Source organism: Micrasema longulum, unplaced genomic scaffold (assembly GCF_059751315.1).
Source record: "Micrasema longulum isolate JH-2025_06_02 unplaced genomic scaffold, ASM5975131v1 h1tg000993l, whole genome shotgun sequence".
In the NCBI taxonomy this organism is placed as follows: Eukaryota; Metazoa; Arthropoda; class Insecta; order Trichoptera; family Brachycentridae; genus Micrasema; species Micrasema longulum.
Genome location: NW_028278181.1, coordinates 142,711 through 163,092, shown reverse-complemented (window position 1 = coordinate 163,092; position 20,382 = coordinate 142,711). Strand labels below are relative to the sequence as shown.

Genomic DNA, 20,382 nt, shown 5'->3' with positions numbered 1-20,382 from the left:
CCTTCAGGTCTCACGTGATCGGCCCACCGGGCATCCCTTTATCATAAGCCCTGTAGATTCCTAGAATGATATATTTCCTTCTTTAAAATGTTTTTCACCTCTCTTCTAATACTTTAATATTACCAACAAATAATTTACGAAAAAAACTTTAAATTCGGAAGAAGGCCTTATTGTAGATTTTTCCTCATTTTAATTTAATCATCTTTTCGTTATTCGCGAACACGATTTTCGAACGACAATGAATAATCTGATTCAAAGGTTAGTAAATACGGAGGAAAAAATACATGACGACAACGTTATATTAAATGGTTTGTATATAAGTAAGAACACGTTAGTAAATAACAAATTAGTATACATTTAGCTTCCATCATGAAATTATTAGGAATTGTGTTTCTGGCTGTTCTGGCCAGCGCTGATGAAAATGGTAAGCATATTTAAAATATCAATGATTTTGATAGAAAAAAATTTCAATGATAAAATGCATTTATCGTATCGGTTTCAATGCATTTACCTAAGAACAAAGGATTATTAACTTCTTTCTGATTTTTTTTGCCATCTGATGACACCAGGTCTCGTATTCTAATAGGAAATTAAAATTTCTACAAATTAACAAAGTAAAATTAAGTTTTCTGGATGAAAAATAGAACATGTTAACAATTTTTTTGGGAACATGTTTAATTACCGGTTATCGACAAAGACACTATGTTTTTTCTGACACATATACATATTTTCGTAAATAAATATAATTTTAGTTTAAATCGTCTCGATATGTACCGATGAAGACAGCGTTCATAATCGCTGTCTTCATCGGTACGAATGATTTACATTCGTTTGAAAATGCCCTAATAAGGCGAAACAATTGTCACGAAGTTTTTATTTTTATATGTTTATATTTGTAAAAATAAAATAAAGTGTTCAGTAGACTCAAATCAGTGTTTGATTTCTAATTATAAGTTTAAATATGGAGTTCTACAAAATAAACACCAAATCAATCAATAAATTATAAAGTGTTTATATAATTTTTTAAAATGCAGAATAATGTAATTTCATAGAACAAAACAACCGATTTTCTTCGAGTACCTGAAAGAAAACTCCAAAATTGATTTAGTTAAGTCCATCAGAAATTTAGGAGTTGTTTTGGACTATAAATTAACATAAAACGAGTATATAGATAATACAGTAAATAGATTACTGAAATTATTTGGCTTCATTAACAGAATATCCTCTGATTTTACTAATGTCCGTACAATCAAAACTCTTTATTGCTTAACTGTTCACCCTCTTTTTGAATATGCCTACGTGGTCTGGTCTCTATTCTATGTCAATCGCATAAATCACCTTGAATCAGTCCAACATCGCTTGCTTCGAAAAAGAGCGTGGACGCTTGGACTAGAGAGGGGTAATTATTCTTATGCTGATATAGAGTCGATGTCAAATATTTCTAGTCTACAAAAACGTAGAACTAATATTGATTCCATATATAATATGTTCGGCATACTAAATGGTATAATCGATGTTCCACCATGTCATTACTGTGACAAGTAAAATTCAATATTCCATATTACAATGAAGTACTGTTCATCGATCAGTGTAAAACAAACTATGGCCTTAATTCTCCAATGACTCCTCTCTGTCGTATTGTTAAATTAATACATGATTAGGACTTCCTTGGTTTTAGTTTACAACGATTTAAACGAGCACTAAATAAATAGTCTAGATCTTGTCTTAATGTCTTTTATGTTTGACAATGCTTCTTTTTTTATTTTTTAATGTTTTAAACTATTCTTTTATTGTAATATTTAGACCCTATTAATTATATCCGTAAATAAATAAATTTAAAAAAAAATACAATATAACATATATTTAATAAAATAGTGTATTCAATACTCCATGATACCAAAAACCAAGTGTTAAGTTGTGATACAATATATTGGAAATAAGGAACAAAGGTTTTATAGTAAAAACGGTACATCAATAGTTAATTGTATTAATTTTGTTCCCTGGATTGAGAAAAGTTGTATTTAATTTTGGCGATCTCATTGGTAATGGGCGTGAGGTAAGGCGTCTTAGCCATTGTACAGTGGGAGTGCAACGTTGATAAGTCTAGTGTTACCAATTAAAGGTGATCTTATTTTGTGAAGGCTTCTTGTCTTTGTGGGACCTTGTCAGGTCCCCCTGACGAAGGCGATCACAGCAAAGTACCTCGGTCCTGCGCCACTCTAATTTTCAAGGCGCCAGAAACCCGCCTTTCATCCTCTTATTTTCTGCTGTGATCGCACCGTTATGAGTGTGACCCCATTGCCCAGGGTTTGCAACGAAGACGCTAACGAGTTGGACTATTAGTATTGCCGGTGGAATGCAACTGGGCGTTTATAGCATTTTATAGAATCATACTCTCCAGCAAACTGTCTCACTGTGACCCTACTGACTGTTCAAACTCCTAACAGTCAGTTGGGCAGATTTGTGTAAGCAGACTTGATTTAATATTGATATTTCAACCATTTTTTTTTACAGAAAACTGGGATAAAATTCGCGTTAAGTTCACTATGAGCACAACAACGGACGGAATAAATGGCTTTTGGAAGATTGGCACCACTCTTAGTGAAGCTCAAGCCGCTAACTGGACAATTGTCACTAATCCTACAGACTTTGGACTCAAAACTGTTTGCGCATCGAAAACTGATTTAGGGGTCTGCGCTTTATACGATGGAAGAGGATTCATTGCTGGATTGCAGTATGCTGTAAGTAAAAATGCCTGTACAAAAACATGAATCACCAGTGTTGCTGATTTTTGTAATTTTATTTAATTATCAAGATAAACATGAACAAAAATTAAGACACGTACAAAAAAAATAAACCTAACAAATACAAAAACCTTACCAAACCACTTTTTGTGGCTTGTTTACCTACGTAAATTCTACTTAAAAATAATATTCTTACGTAAACAATTACAGTTAGACTATATCCGCTCAATCAAAAACATTAAGAAAAACAGATACACCTTGAAAAAAAAAAAATACATTTAAATCAAATTGGACAAATTTTGAAATACGACGATTTGTGCTACTTTTGTAGATTTGCAAACAAGCGGTGTTGCTTTAAAAAATGTTGCTTTAAAAAAGTGTTTTAATCTGTATTTTTAAAAATGTAAAATTAGTACTTATCTATTTTATTGATTTAGAAAATTTTGAATAAAAAAATATGTAAATAAAAACTTCATGTTCTAAATCAGATGATAAAAACACCTTATAGACACGCCACACTATGTCATTGAGCTGCTCATGCTCATGCTCCTCGTGCTGCCGCCCTCTTGCCCGATGGCGCTCTCTCCGCCCACACACTGCTTTACTCGCGCAATTAATCGCGACGTTCCGCATTTGTCATTTGTCTTTCTATACAACGGATGATGAAACTGTGACAGCGGGCGCGCTATGCATTTTTAGTACAGCTTATTATATCAATGTTTAATAATATGGAATGATGGAATATTTAAATGTTTTTTTTTACATGTTTTTAAAATTACTATAAAAGAAAAAAGTGCCCTATAATCTTAAACACAATATTTTCTTTTCTCTTTCTTAAATTACACAAAAAAAAATATACCTGTCTATTTTTATAGGAGCAAAAATTCAAAAAAAAAATCTTTTTTTTTTTTACATTTACATTTTCTTTTGCACCACAACAGGCCAGGAGGCCTAATTACAGTGGTGAATTACATCACAGAGCACCCAGGCTTGAGAAAAATAACATTTTAATTTTTGTGTTCTCACCGGGAATCGAACCCGGAACCTTCCGTGCGTGAGTCAAGCGTCTTGACCACTACACCACGGAGGCCGCCATCTTGTATACCCACGAACAGGCCACGCCTTTGTGGGATTTTTGTTTGCTATTTTTACTTTTAATATGGATTTTATCAATTTGTATTTTATTAATATGTATTTCATTCAACTATCCTACATTTTTTTTTACTTTGTTTCAGCTCTTAAGCATATAGTTAAAAAAATAAAATTATAAAAATACAAAAAAAAAGTCATAAAAAGAAATATACATCATTCAAAAATGACGTGTGCGTCTTGTGTGAGCGCTCGATGCGTACTGCGACCGCGCAATTATGTGGCCGCCCACTCGCGCTTAAATTGCAAAAAAACTGACAATATTGTCCCTATATAGGGAGCGGTAGGCACGACGAGGAGCATGACGTGCGGCATGACGAGTAATGTTGCCACACTACGTATCTGCCTCCTTTCCTCGCTACTTCCCATGCCGCTCGTCGAGTGTGTGGCAGGCCCATTAAGATTTACCTCCCATATGAAGCCCTAAAGTAAAAAAAGTTAATGCCCGTTCGTAATAAACAAAACTTGTCGGCATTTTTGGCAAAGAAAGCATCTTTCGCATTCTACATTGTACACATTTCTGCAATATTGTTTGTTAGCCTCATATAAATCATAATTCGCGACAGTACGTTAGTAATAATGTTAATAATAATAATATGAATAAAAAAAAAAAATCATTTACATATTAAAAATAAAATTAATACAATGCGTACATTGAAAAATATTTATAAATAATCCCTAATAGTAGAATATAATGTGCTTTGTATATTTCCAATATTATTTTTTGTTACAATCTTTCTATGAAGGTTTGGAGCCCTCAATACAAAAAATACATTAACCGAATTGAATCTATACAATAAAAAATAATATCATATTTCAATTTTAGACGGTTGACTAAGAATACAAGTCAAAATGAATCAACAAACTTACCTAAACTCCAAACTCGAAGGAACATGGCTGACGCCATTTTTATGTATAAAAATTTAAATAACACGATAGATTTCCTTAAGATTCTATCACTTACTACTTTTAGAGTCCCAGTAACGCAGAGCAGAAACAAATCTCTATTTAAAATTTCCAAATGTTCCACTAAATCTTTTAAAAAATCATTTGTAAATAAAACCTGCAATATGTGTAATCAGAAACTAAATTGTATTTATATTAATAACATTTTAAACATCTATATACCTTCAATTCTTTCGTCTGTTGATGTTTGTGAAGTTAAAGAGCTGAAACCTTTATTTATGCGGGTGAGATTCGTGTGATTGAATTATTTCACCTACATACTAGGCAACGCCTGAAAATTTTCTTTTTTCAATTTATATAATTACTTCTTAAACATCAACAGATGAAAGATTTGAAGGAATATAGATGTTCAAATATGGGCAGAATGGTGAATGTTACACAGTGTGTAAAGTGGCCACTTAAACCAGCCAATGACAGGTCATAAGCACTGTAGATGCCTAGACTTCTATATTACCTTTTCTGAAATGTTCTTCATCTCTGTTGTAATATGTTAATGTTATCAGCTCCCCAGGGAGTTGAATCCAGTCCATGTCTACAAAAATTTGGACAAACTCAAAATATTGTTGAAATGTATTACATTTACATTTTTAGTAATATTATAATTTTTGTTATTTTATGTTATACTCGTATATAATTTTTATGTGACAACATTTACAATAACAATATTATTTGGAAGCTCTAATTGGACTTTATGATATGTATTTACAATATAATTGTATCTTATAAATTTATAAATGTCTGTTGGCTTTCCAATGAAATAAAATAAAATAAAATGAAATAAGTAAATCCGTACCAAGATAGATGCAAGTTGTATCTGTGTGGCATCTTGAAGTTAAGCACCTTAAAGTAGTGTTACATTGTTTTTAGTCCAGTGGCATAGTTTTTGGATAACACATCGAGGTATAACAAAGTTTAAACTCATAACATTAACTCATTTCTTTCGATTTTATGGTTTGACACATTTTTACATGAGACTATCCTTAAACGAGTGGATACCCGTTTTTGGATTGCCAGGCTACCGTTTATGTCAATATTGTGAACGGAAAATACCTTTTTGATCCTTAAGAAAAATATAAGAAATGCTAATGATTCATTATTCGCCTTCCGTAAAGGGCTTTGCCCATTGGTAGGTACACCGATCATTGGTGGTGCTATCAGATAGCACTGTATCAAGATAATTTTTGTTACGCGGAAGTAATATAATCAGTAATATGCTTTAGGTGTTAGTTCAGATACTAATTTTCTTGTGTAAAAACGATTATTTTAATAAATGTTTTATTTTGACTATATCAGGGCCGCGATTATAAAGGCTATCTTCATAGGTACATACCGAGACGTAATTCTTAATTTCTGTACTATTTCTATCTACCTCGGTATGTTCTACCAACTTATCATCTCGACATGATATGATAGAATCCAACCAGTGACCTCGAAAATTTAGTCCGCGTTCCTTACTTAATTAAATAAAATTTTAAAAAAATCTCATTTATATTTTAAATAAGCTTTTGTGATAAAAAATGGTAATTTCAAAGCGACCATAGATTCCAATAAATCCCAATTCAAGCAGAAAATGCTTTTATGAACATGATTTTTTTTCGAGTTATGACAATTAATAATGCGGTTTGCTTAATTGTCGTCTATATTTTTCTACTGAGCGATTACAAAGTCAGCTATTTTGACGTTTCGATACCGTACACTCAGCAAGATAGTAAATCAAAGATAACTAAATATTTTTTTTATATTGGCAACATTTTTACGCCCAGATGCTTTTATATGTCAATAGGCCAGAATCTAGCTACATTATCTGTGCATCAAGCCGTTAGTTTTCAAAACTGACAGTTATGTCAGAATAGAATTCGACTTCAAAATTGACTTATTTCTCTCTCACATTTTATATGGGCCTTTAAGAAAAAAAGTGACAACCTCGGAATCATTAAAAAAATTAAAAAGTCATAATTAAAAGAAAAATTTCTTGAAGGAACAAAATTTTTGACACTTTTAATGCGTAGATATGCGTGCTCTAATTTTCTTGCTTCCTCTTTCACAGTAGTAGCTGCTCGATTGTGGAATAATCTACCCACTAATGTCAGAGGCGCCCCTTCTTTATTTACATTTAAGTCAAGATTGAAATGTCACTATCTAAATATTTAAATTGTTCTTTTATCCTTCTTCTTTCCTTCCCATCCCCTCTCTTCTCTTCATAGTATAGTAAAATTATTTTAAATTTTATATACATATATATATATATATATATATATGTATATATATTTTAATCTTTGCTTTTAATTTTTGTATAAACTTGTATGATTCAATATGTCCATGTATTTATAGTTTTCTCAAACTGAACGGTTTGGGTCGGTAGGGAGAAATTGCCTTAAGGCAAATTGCCCGCCCTCATATGTATATATAAATTGTATGTGTATATAAAGTATCAAATAAATAAATAAATACCGAGGGGTACTAAACCCGTCGCTACATACCAATGTGCCGACTCCAAAACTTGAAAGAGGGGGGATTGGTAGTATATCTTCATAATCGCTCGAGAGAATTTATTTATAATTAACTATGTCGTCATAATGAAGTAATGTCACTTTAGTGCGTCGATATGTGTACCGTGACGTACGCTTTCCCTTGCCACATATCGATGTTCTTACCCAAATCTTGAAGGTGTAGGGTCGGTAAAGTATCTTGGTGATCGCTCGGGAGAATTACTCTTCAACTATACCGCCATGGTGAAGGTATGACGTCCTGAACTTTCCATTATAATAATTGCAGTCCAAGAATTCAAGACCTCTTGCGATGTGGGCAAACGCGCTGAGGTCGAATGATACGAAATAACTTAATTTTATTTATTTATTTTCTCAGATTCCCACTTCTGCTGTTGAAGGCCAGGGAATCCCATATGACTTCGCCAATTTTCCCGCATTCGCAAACAAAACAATTAATGGTACAGACTACTGGACATCTACATTCTTGATCGTCAGTCCTCTAACATTGATGTTCGGAGGAAGAAGAAAAGCCGATAAACTTGGAGACGGCTTGTGGATTAAACAAAACGCCAATTATATTCAAATTGAAACTCTGGAAAAGAATCTTGTGAACAAAACCTTGTATAAGAAGCAAAACTGTCTTCCTGGGATGGGTAAATAAATCATATTCAATTTCAAAAGATTTATATATTAGTTATCAGTTTTGGTAACAAAGGTCACGATATATGCAAGGTAAGCGATTTGCTGATGAATGTCGATAAACCAAATGTGATAGTTATAGAAAGAAATGAAAGTATGACTAAATGTGAAATCACTGTGAATGGGGTTATACTAAAACAGGTAGAGGAATTTGTGTATCTGGGAAGTATATTTGCTAGGGATGAAATTACTGAAAAATATATTGAAATGAGGGTGAGTGCCAGGAACAGAGTGAACGGTGCACTTAAATAAACCTTGGCAATAAATGTTTGTCGCGAGAGGCAAAGTTAGCAGTTCACAATGGAGTCCTGGTCCCGACCCTGGTGCATGGGAGCGAAGTATGAACTTGGAAAAACAGGAATGAAAGTAGGCTGAATGCTGTCGAAATGCGATATCTCAGGCGAATGAGTGGTAAAATTATGTACGATGGATGCATAAATGTTGAGATTTGTACATTATGTACGGCTGAGATAAGCATTGTCGACAAAATCAAGAAAGGAGCTCTGCGCTGGTTTGTACATGTAGAGCGAATGGTTGGCGAAAGAACGGCTAAGAATATTTACAATGCGAATGTTGATGGATGCAAAAATAAAGAAAGACCGAGAAAGACATGGCATGACCAAATCCAAGAAATACTTGAAGATGGGCATGTTAAAAGTCGGAATAATTGGTACGCATGCATGAGAAGATGTATGAATATAGAGGATGCAAGATCTGTTTGAAAAGATAGAGTGATGTGGCGCTTTATCCTAGAAACACTAGAAAAATCTCACGGTACTTTGAAAACCATTAAAACTGCTAAATACTATTAATAAATAGATTCTTGTTTGTAATAAAAAATAAAACTAATGTATTAATTCTTAATCATTTTGTCAAAGTCAAAAACGTTCCATTTGTTGCGTAAATGTGATTGTTCACTATTTTCACAAACGTGAAATTATCTCAGCTTTTTTTCTAAAGCTGGCTGCTTTCTGCATAACCACGTTCATTTTGATGACTGATTTAGATATTCAATTTCAATTCAATTAACAAATTCAGTGGTCCGGTAAATTAGGTATAAAATATCTTACTTGCGGTAAAAATTAGAGCATTTAATTGAACGGCAAAATTTCTCGAAAATAGAAATCGAGACTGGTCGCGATGTCGCGAAATATGTCGCAAAGATGTCGCGAAAGCCACGAAACTGGTCGCTGGATATTCCAAATTTGTAGATTAAAGTATCACTCGTCTTTTGTTTATATGATAAATTACAATGAACTGCCATCAAGAATTTTCACTTACAAACTTAAATTTAAAAAAAATTATATATTTCCAATCAAACATTTTTTGCCACCAAGGTTTACACAACATTATTTTGGTACGTGTATTTGTACACAAATCTGAATTTCTCCGAAGGGGGAGTAGGTATATATTTTTTACTTAATTTAACTCGGAAGAGTCTTAACTACATAAAATAAAGTAATCGGCTAATTAAAATACTTAACTTCAATATCAATACATAGATGGCGCTCCAACTCGCTTGTGAATGATTTCTCGTTTAGTAAGATATATACAAAAATCAAAAATGTTATCTGTGTAGATATTCGCTAATAAGCGGAATGGGGAATGTTGTAGTACTTAAAAGTGGCCACTTAACCCAGCCAATGACAGGTCATAGCCCTGTAAACGCTCGAATATCCATAATCCTGAATTTGAAAAAATTTTACCTCATCTCTGTAGGGATATAAATAAAAAATACCAAGGTTTACCTTCGGGCGCTTACACAATAACATAGGCTTATTAAATATTTTGATGAACCGTATGCTATTATGTTGATGAGATATTTTGTATTTTTATGAATTGATTATTACGTTCTCAGAAGTCATATTAAACTATACAAAATTTTCAATGATATAGCAAAATAACTTTCTTGGAAAATTATTTATTGAGACGACTGTATTCTTAAATATAATATAAAATTAGATTATAAGCTTCAATGGGTTCCACATATAGCTGGGTTATCGAACAGACTCAGTTCAGCTATATTTCTTAATCCCTGAAAATCACTTAAATAATATAAGCTCTAATAAATCAATGTATTGATACTCACATGTCAATATATTTATGAAAACTTGATTTATGTATACAAAAATTTCAATGATTAGAAAAAAACAGAGATTTACATAGGTTCAACACAAGAAATAAAGATAAGCTAGTTGTGCCTACTCCAAAAAAATAATATTTTGCCTCAAAATGCTAACGATTCTACAACAAATAATTTTAAAGTTTTTATAAAGCACAAGCTGTTTGGAAAAAGCTATTATTGAGTTGAAGAATATTTGCGAGACTTTGGCTTGGCATTAGATTTGTGACTTTTTGATTAAGTTGGTTGATTTAAATTGTGTTTTCGATTTTAATTTATTTGTTTGTTGAGTTCAATTTACTAATTTTTAAATTGTATTTATACTCGTAGTTGTAATTTTTTGATATTCATAAGTGATTCAATGAATCTTATGTAAAGAATCTACTTAAGAACTAAACTAAATAATTTATTTATTAATTATAATTATAAAAATTCCTATATATTGTAATATTTTTTTACCTTTTCAAAGGAACCCAATACTTTTACAACATCTCAAAGACCACATCTTGCTCCGATCTGGAGCCGTTTTTCTTGCTCGTGGCCAAGGAACAAGTGGTTGGAATCGGCTGGGAGTTCTTTGGGAAGGTCACCCCATCAGGGAGAAACTGGTACGATGAAGTGGATCGTCAAATGATCGAGATGGCTGTTCCTCTGGCTCCAAAGTGCCTCTCAGACCTAGCCGGACAGTACGGACTGACTTCTATTCGAACCTATTTTGGGAAAGAGCCCTGGAAAATCCAGTGTGATCAAAAGAAAGACAGCGTAGTTCCAATAACTGGACTGCCAAAGATTTTCCTCGAAATGAAGTACAAAAAATCCGAGAAAGAAGCCGAAAATAAAGCGAAGAAAGAGAAGAGTAAGAGTGAAGATAATATAATCTAAGAAATTATCGTTATTTGAGAATTGACACAATAAACTTCCTGCAACTCAATAAAAATTACATAATTTAATCAAAATGCTTTCAGTTCAAATACTTTTAGTGTTCTTGATATTCGAACAGCCTTGTTTTTAAGTAACCATTGAAAATAAAAATAAAACCACAGTAGTATCTGGGTATAAACGATGTTTAATGAAATTAATATAATTAAAGAGTAAAAATAAATATATGAAAAAACGTACACAAATTATTTTTCACCCAGTTATTGTGTAAACCAAATAATTTAATTGCGTAACTAGGTAATTTTACATTATTAATATTTAAAGCATTAACTCTGTGGTCAAACATTTTACTAAATGTTATTAAATATTTGCATGTTAACATGAATAACATTTTAGAGAAGGCAATAGAAGTCTAGGCATCTACAGAGCTTATAACCTGTCATTGGCTGGTTTAAGTGGCCACTTTACACACTGTTTAACATATACCATTCTGGCCATATTTAAAGAGTTAAAGAGTTAAAGAGCTAAAGAACCTTTATTTATGCGGGCGAGATTCATCTCATTGAATTATTTCACCTTCATACTAGGGAACGCCTGAAAATGTTATTTTTTCAATTTCTATACTTCTTCATGGACCAGGTGGATTTATCGACATTATTTTGAGTTTGTCCAAATTTTTGCAGACAACGATTATTTGCATGTTGGTTTAATTGGTGACGGGTGCGCGAGAATTGATTTGAGGTTAAATGAGAAAGATGGATTACAATTGAAGTTATTTATTGAGTAGATACACACGAGTTACATCCTTACAATTTTGTACAGAAGGAATTTACAATAGCGAGCATTGGCGAGGAGCTGATGGACGGGCGACACGAAATGCCAATATTAAATGTGCATATTCTATCGCTGCATGACGCTTAATTACTTGTCCGAGCTGACGTTGCGTCGAGTTACGCGTTGCGAGCCAGAACTATGTTCGGCCCAGTCAACTTTACGGTTTGATGTTGATGACTTTCATAATATTAACCATGTTTATGGGAAAATAAATAAAAACAATTATTATTTATTATAAACCCCCACCGTTATATCTTCCAACAAAAAAATAAACATGCTGTGCGCCCAGCGCCCAGCCTGTTCTTAGTGAACGATGAAAGTAGCCGATTACCTCAGCTGATTCTTTCATACCAAAAAGTACACTATGTTTTACATCTTTAACCCAGGTCAGCTTTCTTAGTATTAAAACAAGCTTACACACTACAAATATTATTTGGAAACTAGTATTTTGAACGTTGTTTCCGAAGGATTATTTTTCTTTGATAGGATACCGTTGACATATATATCATGTATCACATAGGACATGTGGCGTTCGCAGTGGCGATTTTTGCCATAATTCATTTTAAATGGAATCGGCCAGTGCTTTGTATTGACAGTTAAATCATAATGAAAATATCTGCTGAATGTCAATGTGGTATTTGTTAATAAACTGTTGTTAAATTATTGTATAAAAATAGTGTAGAATATAGCTACGTTTATCGCGTGGTTAATAATAATTGCTGTTTGAGTTGATTTTCACAGAACTACAGAAAAATAATCATTTATAATGATATTACTAACAAATTATTAACTTATGTATAGGTAAAAATTAATAATCATTTTGGTAGATTACCAACAAAAAAAGTCAAAACTAGCCACTGTTATATAGTTCTTACTATAACAGTGACTAGTTTTGACTTTTTAATAATTTGTATAATAATTTGAGCGTATGGTGTCAAGAGAAAATGTATTTAATTACCGTTGTACCTGGAAAAGAAAACGGTAAAAATACACTTACATAAACAAATTATTGTATTTATTTTAAAGAGATGTAGATTGAGATCTGATAAATAATATACTACGGCAGTAAACAGTGAAAATAACAACTTTATTTGAAGTTTAATTTTATCACGAATCAATCACGAAGATACTCATTAAATTAAACTGGAATTATTAATTCAATCATTTTTCATTACAGTTAATTTTTCATTCAATCAATCAATCAAATAAGTTGTCATAATTTGATATAACCACAATCGGTTATATTTATTACCGAATTTAATACAAATTACGATTGATTGTTTACGAAGTAGAAAACAACAAAAGAGAGCCAATGTCAAAAATTATGAACATCCCGATTTGTTTTTTTTGTTGTTTAAATTGAATCAATGTTTGATGTTAAATTTAAGATTATTGACAATTTAAATTTCCGACTGGCTTAAAATCTTCTTGAGTTATCCCTAATCACTGGACTACGCAGTTTTTATCAGGCCACTGTAAATTTAATGAAAAATGATTTGTTTTAAATATTGTTGATTCCTTTTTGTGCTGCTGCGGATATCGAATTAATCCTCCGAACATTATATCCCGTATTTTATATATTAAATGAAAAATAGGATTCAACATTAACATATATATATATATATATAAATGAAACATAACAGTGCTCTATTACAAAACTAAAAAATAACACAAAATCACCACACGAGTGGGGAATCATATTATACCTGTATTTATTTTGCATATTATGACAATACAAATATTTTGCACTTTATTATAATACTGTGCGATTCATTGTACTTAACATACTTACCAGAGGCGTGCGGTGGAGTGTTTGATTTGGCAAGCAGTTATTATATAGGTAATTGGTACATAATAATAAACACTGCCCTTAAAAAATTAAAGACAAACTAAATACTACATACATATGATTAGAAATAATAACTATAATTTTACACATCTAGTAATAAATTGTTATAACAAATCAACCAGCTTTACTTTAATATATACTTAAATAAACAACGGTGAAATATTTTGTGGCGTTATATTTTATTTGAAAAAATTGCAGTGAAACCAAAATAGATATTATCTTGTTAAAAAACATGACTTTTCAACGAAAAATAATTGATCATTATTTGAACCTGAAAAATCAATAAAATAAATTATAAACTTTTTTCTAATGCCAAATAAACATTATTATTGATGCCATGTTTGAATTAAATTCTACATTTTATTTTGTATTCCTACTCCATCACAAAATAATTTTTATTAAATTGTGTTCAGTGTCAAAATACCATAATCGCATCTGTGCTGCGCGGCGTTGCGGTAGCATTGCGTCTAAACAACATAAAAAATATACGGAAAATAATGCATCGGTATGTTTCAATTGCTTCCATAGCCTTTTTTAAAGTTTTTTAGAGAGAATTTTAGTCCGCGCCTGCGCGTGGATTTTGCGTTCAGTACTGCGCTGGAACGGAATTTAAAATTTGGTACCATACGACATTAAAATAATTTTATAAGCAGCCAGCCAGTGGCAAGTACGCGCCGATCAGTAAGCGCATGGCAGCGCTGATGAATGGATGTGTTTGGGGTTACGTTGCTATTTAACATTTTTTAAAGGCGATAGTAAAACTCCTCCGCAATTTTTTACGATTATTAAAAAAATCATTATTTGTTTATAGTTATCTAAATGTAAGGTAGTATGACTAATAATTAATTCATTAAACATGCTATTTCATAAACTTTATTTGGATAAATTTAGGGGAATCAATGGTTCTATGCGTTCTATGAACGGATTGCGCATGGTACTTACATAAATAAAAATAAATTGAAAAATGAATCGCAAAAATCATGAATTCTTAATTTGGGATAGTTGCAATGTCTTGATATTGAATGCCCTAGGAAAATGTCTTGGGCTGAGACCTTAGGGGTTTACAATTAAAAAAATAATTATAATGAAAAAAATGAAACCACAGCAATTTTTGGTTTTAAAAAAGTTCTTTATTACACAATTTATCTGTGTATAAGTGAAAAATCATTAAAAAAAAAAAAAAAAATTACACTTTAACTTTTTATCGTGGTTTATGGTTCCATAGTGCGTCGATGATATCGGAAAAGGCACAACAAGAAGATGTAAAATGCGTACAATGTTATTTGTTTGATAACACTTGTATCACCAGAAACAGTGAGTTCATTGGTATTTTAATATTTTTTGCGATTTTTTAAAAATAATTTTAATTTAAGCTCAAAAATAAAAAAAACATTCACTTTTATAATGTCAGCTCTAATTTTAATTAGTTTTTAATTAAAATACTATAAAATTTTATTTACGTCTTAGTGGCGATAACTTTATTATGTTGGCTATCTTATTTACGCATTTTTTATCATTGATTAAAACTGAAAATAAAAATGCTTTAAAAGGGACTGAACGGTTCACCATTTGACAGATACCTTTTTACAATGAAGTACAGTAGTGTTATTTTGTTATTTTTTGTGGGGAGTACGTTGGCTGATACGTGTAAGAAAAATACTTTGTTCTTATTAACATTGTTTTTCAAATTACCATATTTTACATTAATTTTCTTGACCGTTCTGTGTAATAGAACCAGGATCCTGATCGTGTGTTATCAACCCGATAGCAATCACCCTATAACGCTTCTATAAATAAATGAAATTATGCATATAATGAGGTTACTTACCATAGTTTGACTGCCATTTTTAATGTTGTAATTTAATGTGCATATAAAAGAATAATAATTTTAAAAAATTGAACACGGGAAAAAAATTAAGCAGAGCGGGGTATGAACTTTGAACTTTCTGACTTGTGGTCCGCGATACTACTCATTGGACCACAATCCTTCTTCAAGATATTTACGTTTTTTACAATGCGCGATTTTAATTATGTTTTATTTGGTGTTTAGCAAAATGGCTCGACTTCAGAGTGAAGTTTTCCCCTATCTCAACTGGAGTAGGAGTCGACTCGTTCTGGCCAATCGAGAAGGACCTTACTACTGCCTTAAGCAAGGGTTGGGTGCGTGTTTCTACAACCAATAGTCTCGGGGCTACCACCCTCTGCCTGTCCCCTAATGATGTAAGAGTCTGCCCAATTTATGATGGTAAAGGATTTATCGCTGGACTTCAGATCGGTGTAAGTAAATGTTGTTAAATTACATTGTATTTCTTCAGTAAATGCAAGCATTCAAGAATCAAGCGGTGTTGTCACTCCTGACTCGCGATGACACACTAGCTAAGTCCACCTAGATGCCCTAGATTATGCCATAATTATATATTTTGTAAATTTAAAAAGATTTTAAGTTTGGCAAGATTAGGTGTTATTATAAATAAACGAGTTGGTACTCATTAAAACCAATCTGTTAGGCGTTCAATAAACCTGTTAATTAGCTTAAAAAAAATATTTAAAAAAAAGCGTATACGATCCACAAGTGACCATCATTGACTTAAAAGTTGCAGATCTGTTTTTTTTAAACCCAATCAACAGGTTTATGAAAGTCCTAACAGATTGGCATTCATGAATATATATTATATTATTACACTTAATCTAAACAATCTTACAATCTATTGAAATTTTCAAAGATATAATGGTAAAGGTGTAATTATTGTTATTAAACACAGTGGAAAATTTTTAAAAAAGTACAAAGATGTCATCATCATATTTGGTTCTGATAAAAATAGGCAGACGTAGCGAATGAGCCTTAATAAAATTTTTCTATTTTTCGTTAAGTCTGTTTTTTAACCACTTAACTTTTAAAAGATGCTTAAAATCCCGCTGGAAAAGGAGCTGTAACGTCGTGCGACATTAAGCAAAAGACGAGTTATTTTGAAATACCGGTATTGAAAAATATTATTCTTTTTATTTTTTATTTTATTTATTTATTTTTACAATAAAACAGCCTACATAATTGTATTGTTGTTTTCGCACAGCCAAGGCTTGTCTACGGGTGACAAAACATTTTAATTTTTTTTATACTTAAATCTTAAGTCTTTGTAATTTAAGTCAAGAAAAATGCATTAGATCTTGTATTATTCTGATTTTTCATAAAAGAAAACCCGTTTTGCAATGAGAAAGTTCAGTACTACGGAAACAGATACAAAAAATGTTTTCTTACAAGTGGATAAATGGAAAAATTGAAGAAATATAAATGTTCAAACATAGGCAAAATGATAAATGTTACACAGTGTGTAAAGTGGCCACTTAAACCAGCTATTGATAGGTCATAAGCCCTGTAAATGGCTAGACCTCCATATTCCCTTCTGTAAGGTATTCTCCATCCCTGTTGTAATTTGTTAATCTTAACGACTCCCGAGGGGGTGAAATCCTTTCTTTTGTCTACAAACATTTGGACAAACTCAAATATTGTAATAAAGAATTTGTGTTGTGAAGTTTCTTGAAAGCGTATGAAAATTTAAAAAAAAATAATAATGAGCTGAGTTTGATAAAACACTGAAATACCTCATTCAAAAATTGAGTCATTTAAAATACACCATATTCATTTGAATTTTTCTAGGTTCCTGCTACGGATTTGGACGGTAAGGACGTTCCCTACGACTTCACTCGTTTCAACGTATTTGAAAAGAAGACCATTAACAACGTTATGTACTGGACCTCCACGTACTATATAGTAAATCCAACTACGGTAGCTGCAGGCGGTAGGCCGTCAGCAGCTAAGTTCGGAGACGGACTATGGATCAAGAGTGGAAATGCCTTCACAGAGGTTCCTACTGATGTAGAAGGAATCAAGACCAAGACAGCTTACAAATGGCAGAACTGTATTCCAGCCATGGGTAAGAGACATTCGTTTGTTTGTACATAATTTTGACGCTTTAAGGCTGTAGTCTGGTAAAACGCACGTAAAATTAGGAAATCATACGATTCGCTATTTTAAAACGAATGTATTTTTTTAATCGCGCAATAATAAAAAAACATAAATTAGATGAAAATAATATTTTTCAAAGGTATTTCTGTTAAAAAATATACTGTTACTAAAATATAATTACTTTTAAAACCGGCGGATTGCGCCATTTCAAATATTGACTCAACTTAGGTATCTGGGATCTCAATAAAGACAAAGTATTGAACTAAATTTTTTTAACAATATTTTGATTTTGTTCAAATTTTTGTAGACAAGGACTAGATTCAACTCCCTGGGGAGCTGTTTATATTAACATATTAAAACATAGATAAAGATCATTTAAGAGAAGGTTATATAGAAGTCTAGGAATCTACAGGGCTTATGACCTGTCCTGGTGTGTAGGTGTGATGTAATTCAATTAGATGAATCTCACCCGCAAAAATAAAGGTTTCGGCTCTTTAACTTCACAAACATCAACAGATGAAGGAATTAAAGGAATATAGATGTTCAAATATGGGCAGAATGGTTAATGTTGCACAGTGTGTAAAGTGGCACTTAAACAATCCATTGACAGGTCATAAGCCCCGTAGATGCCTTGACTTCTGTATTACCTCCTCTTATCTTCATCTCTGTTCTAATTTTTTTTTGTAATAGTTTGAAGATAATAAATTGAACATGAAAGTTAGTCGAAGCAAAATTTAAATTTTCGAAAACATATACAAGCATTTTAAATCACATACATTTTTGTGACATTTTCCTTTATTTATACGTAAAATTTTACCTCCGGTAATACTTAAAAAAAAAAAAGTTTTGAAATATTTTAGTTGAAACTTTTTTGTATAGAATTGTATTACCCTTTTAAAAAAAAAAGATTACTCTGGTTGTAATATTTCATTTATAACATAAGCTGAGGCGACCTTTACAGAAACCCCACCAGAAAAGACAACGGAAAACCACTATAAAGAGCCGAAGGAGTGTAGATATTAATATAGGCAGAATGGTGAATGTTACAGCATAAAAAGGGGTCACTTAAACCAGCCGATGAGTCCTATGGATACCTGGACTTTTATATTCTTTTCTGTAAAATGTTTTTAATGTCTGTTTTTTTTTTTTTGCTTTTGTTTTAATTTCTGCGTCTTTTAAAGGTATTCACTACTATTACAACGCCACTGCCGAACTGGATTGCGCCGACTTTTACCCGTTCTTCCTCATGGTGAAGGAGGGGAACCTCGTCGGTATCGGTTGGCAGATCCTCGGGAAGACACAGTACGCTGAAAGAAACTGGTACGAGGCAATAAACGGACGAGGAGTCCAGCTCACGGTGCCCTTAGGACCGACCTGCCTCCCCATATTGACCGACAAGTATGGAGTCATCTCTGTACACATGTACTTCGTCGAGGAACCTTGGAACATCAAGTGCGATCAGCTTACGGAGAGTGTAGTTCCGATTCCCGAAATGTAATCAAACTCATTAGAATAAACGATGATCACGGCCTTTAGTGGTATCAAAATAAATTAATTCTTTAAATGAAATTATTCATTGTATCCCCTTTTTGCTTTCCTTCCTTTCTTCCTTATACTTATTCTTATTTTTGTTTATATATTTTGATCTTTCGTTCTACTTTTCAGATCGTTTAAGGCTATAGTCTGGTAAAACGAACGCAAAATAAGGAAATCATACGATTTGCCATTTTAAACCAAATGTTTTTTTTAATCGCGCCATAAAAATTTGAAAAAAAACATAAATTAGATAAAAACCATATTTTTTAAAGGTATTTCTGTTAAAAAACATGCTTAAAAGTTTTGTCTAACTAAAATGTAATTATTTATATACTGGCAGATTACGCCATTTCAAATTTAGACTAAACTTAGATATCTGGGATCTCAATAAAGACAAAGTATTGAACTATTTTTTTTGTTATAATTTAAAGATAATAAATTGAACATGAATGTGGCCGAAGCAAAATTTAATTTTTCTGTTTTTGAGAAGAAATAAAAGCATTTTAAATCACATACATTTTTGTGACATTTTCTTTTATTTCTACGTAAAATAATGCCTTTTGTAATACTTAAAAAAAAAGTATTTAAATATTTTCGTTGAAACCCTTTTTTGTAGAATCGAATTCTTTTTATTTTTTTAAAGAAGATTATTCTGGTTGTAATATCTAATTTATGACAACATCTTTTTTGAGTTTTTATGACCTTCAGACCTGCCTTTATCATTTCCGGAAGAAAGTAGTGAATCTACTTAGGGAGATAAGGTCATTAACATCACATGCTACGCAGATGATACAGCTATAGTGATGATGAGAACATATCCATCTCAGTAAGTAAACCTCCGGATGCCTAAGAAATGTCGTATTGTACATTGAACACATGATTATTGGAAACATAATTTCTTTTGTTTGGTTTGTTTTATTTAATAATGTGTCATATTTATTTATTTATTCATATTTTTTTCATTATAAACTATGATTAATAATAAATAAAATGTGACCTCACTGGGGTTACCCGTGCCGAGGACACTTAACAATATACTTTTTAAAAATATTTTTACATTTGAGAATAAACCCAGAAGACTGAATAAACAGAGATAATAAACAAAATTTTTAGACAGTTTTAAACAGTACGTAAATATGTTAATAATTAAT

At 31.8% G+C, this 20,382-nt stretch overlaps 2 protein-coding genes across 2 annotated transcripts; both read left to right on the top strand.

Moving 5' to 3' along the window:
- Positions 1–346: 346 nt before the first annotated feature.
- Positions 347–11,229, top strand: LOC148277695 (uncharacterized). The gene is made up of 4 exons (XM_088232518.1): positions 347–424; positions 2,515–2,741; positions 7,725–8,001; positions 10,639–11,229. The coding sequence occupies exons 1-4, from the start codon at positions 370–372 to the stop codon at positions 11,049–11,051; spliced, it is 972 nt and encodes a 323-aa protein (XP_088088644.1). The 5' UTR covers positions 347–369; the 3' UTR covers positions 11,052–11,229.
- Positions 11,230–15,299: 4,070 nt separating this feature from the next.
- LOC148277694 (uncharacterized) lies at positions 15,300–19,246 on the top strand. Its single transcript, XM_088232525.1, has 4 exons — positions 15,300–15,378; positions 15,782–16,008; positions 17,387–17,663; positions 18,877–19,246. The coding sequence occupies exons 1-4, from the start codon at positions 15,321–15,323 to the stop codon at positions 19,191–19,193; spliced, it is 879 nt and encodes a 292-aa protein (XP_088088651.1). The 5' UTR covers positions 15,300–15,320; the 3' UTR covers positions 19,194–19,246.
- The last annotated feature ends 1,136 nt before the right edge of the window (positions 19,247–20,382 follow it).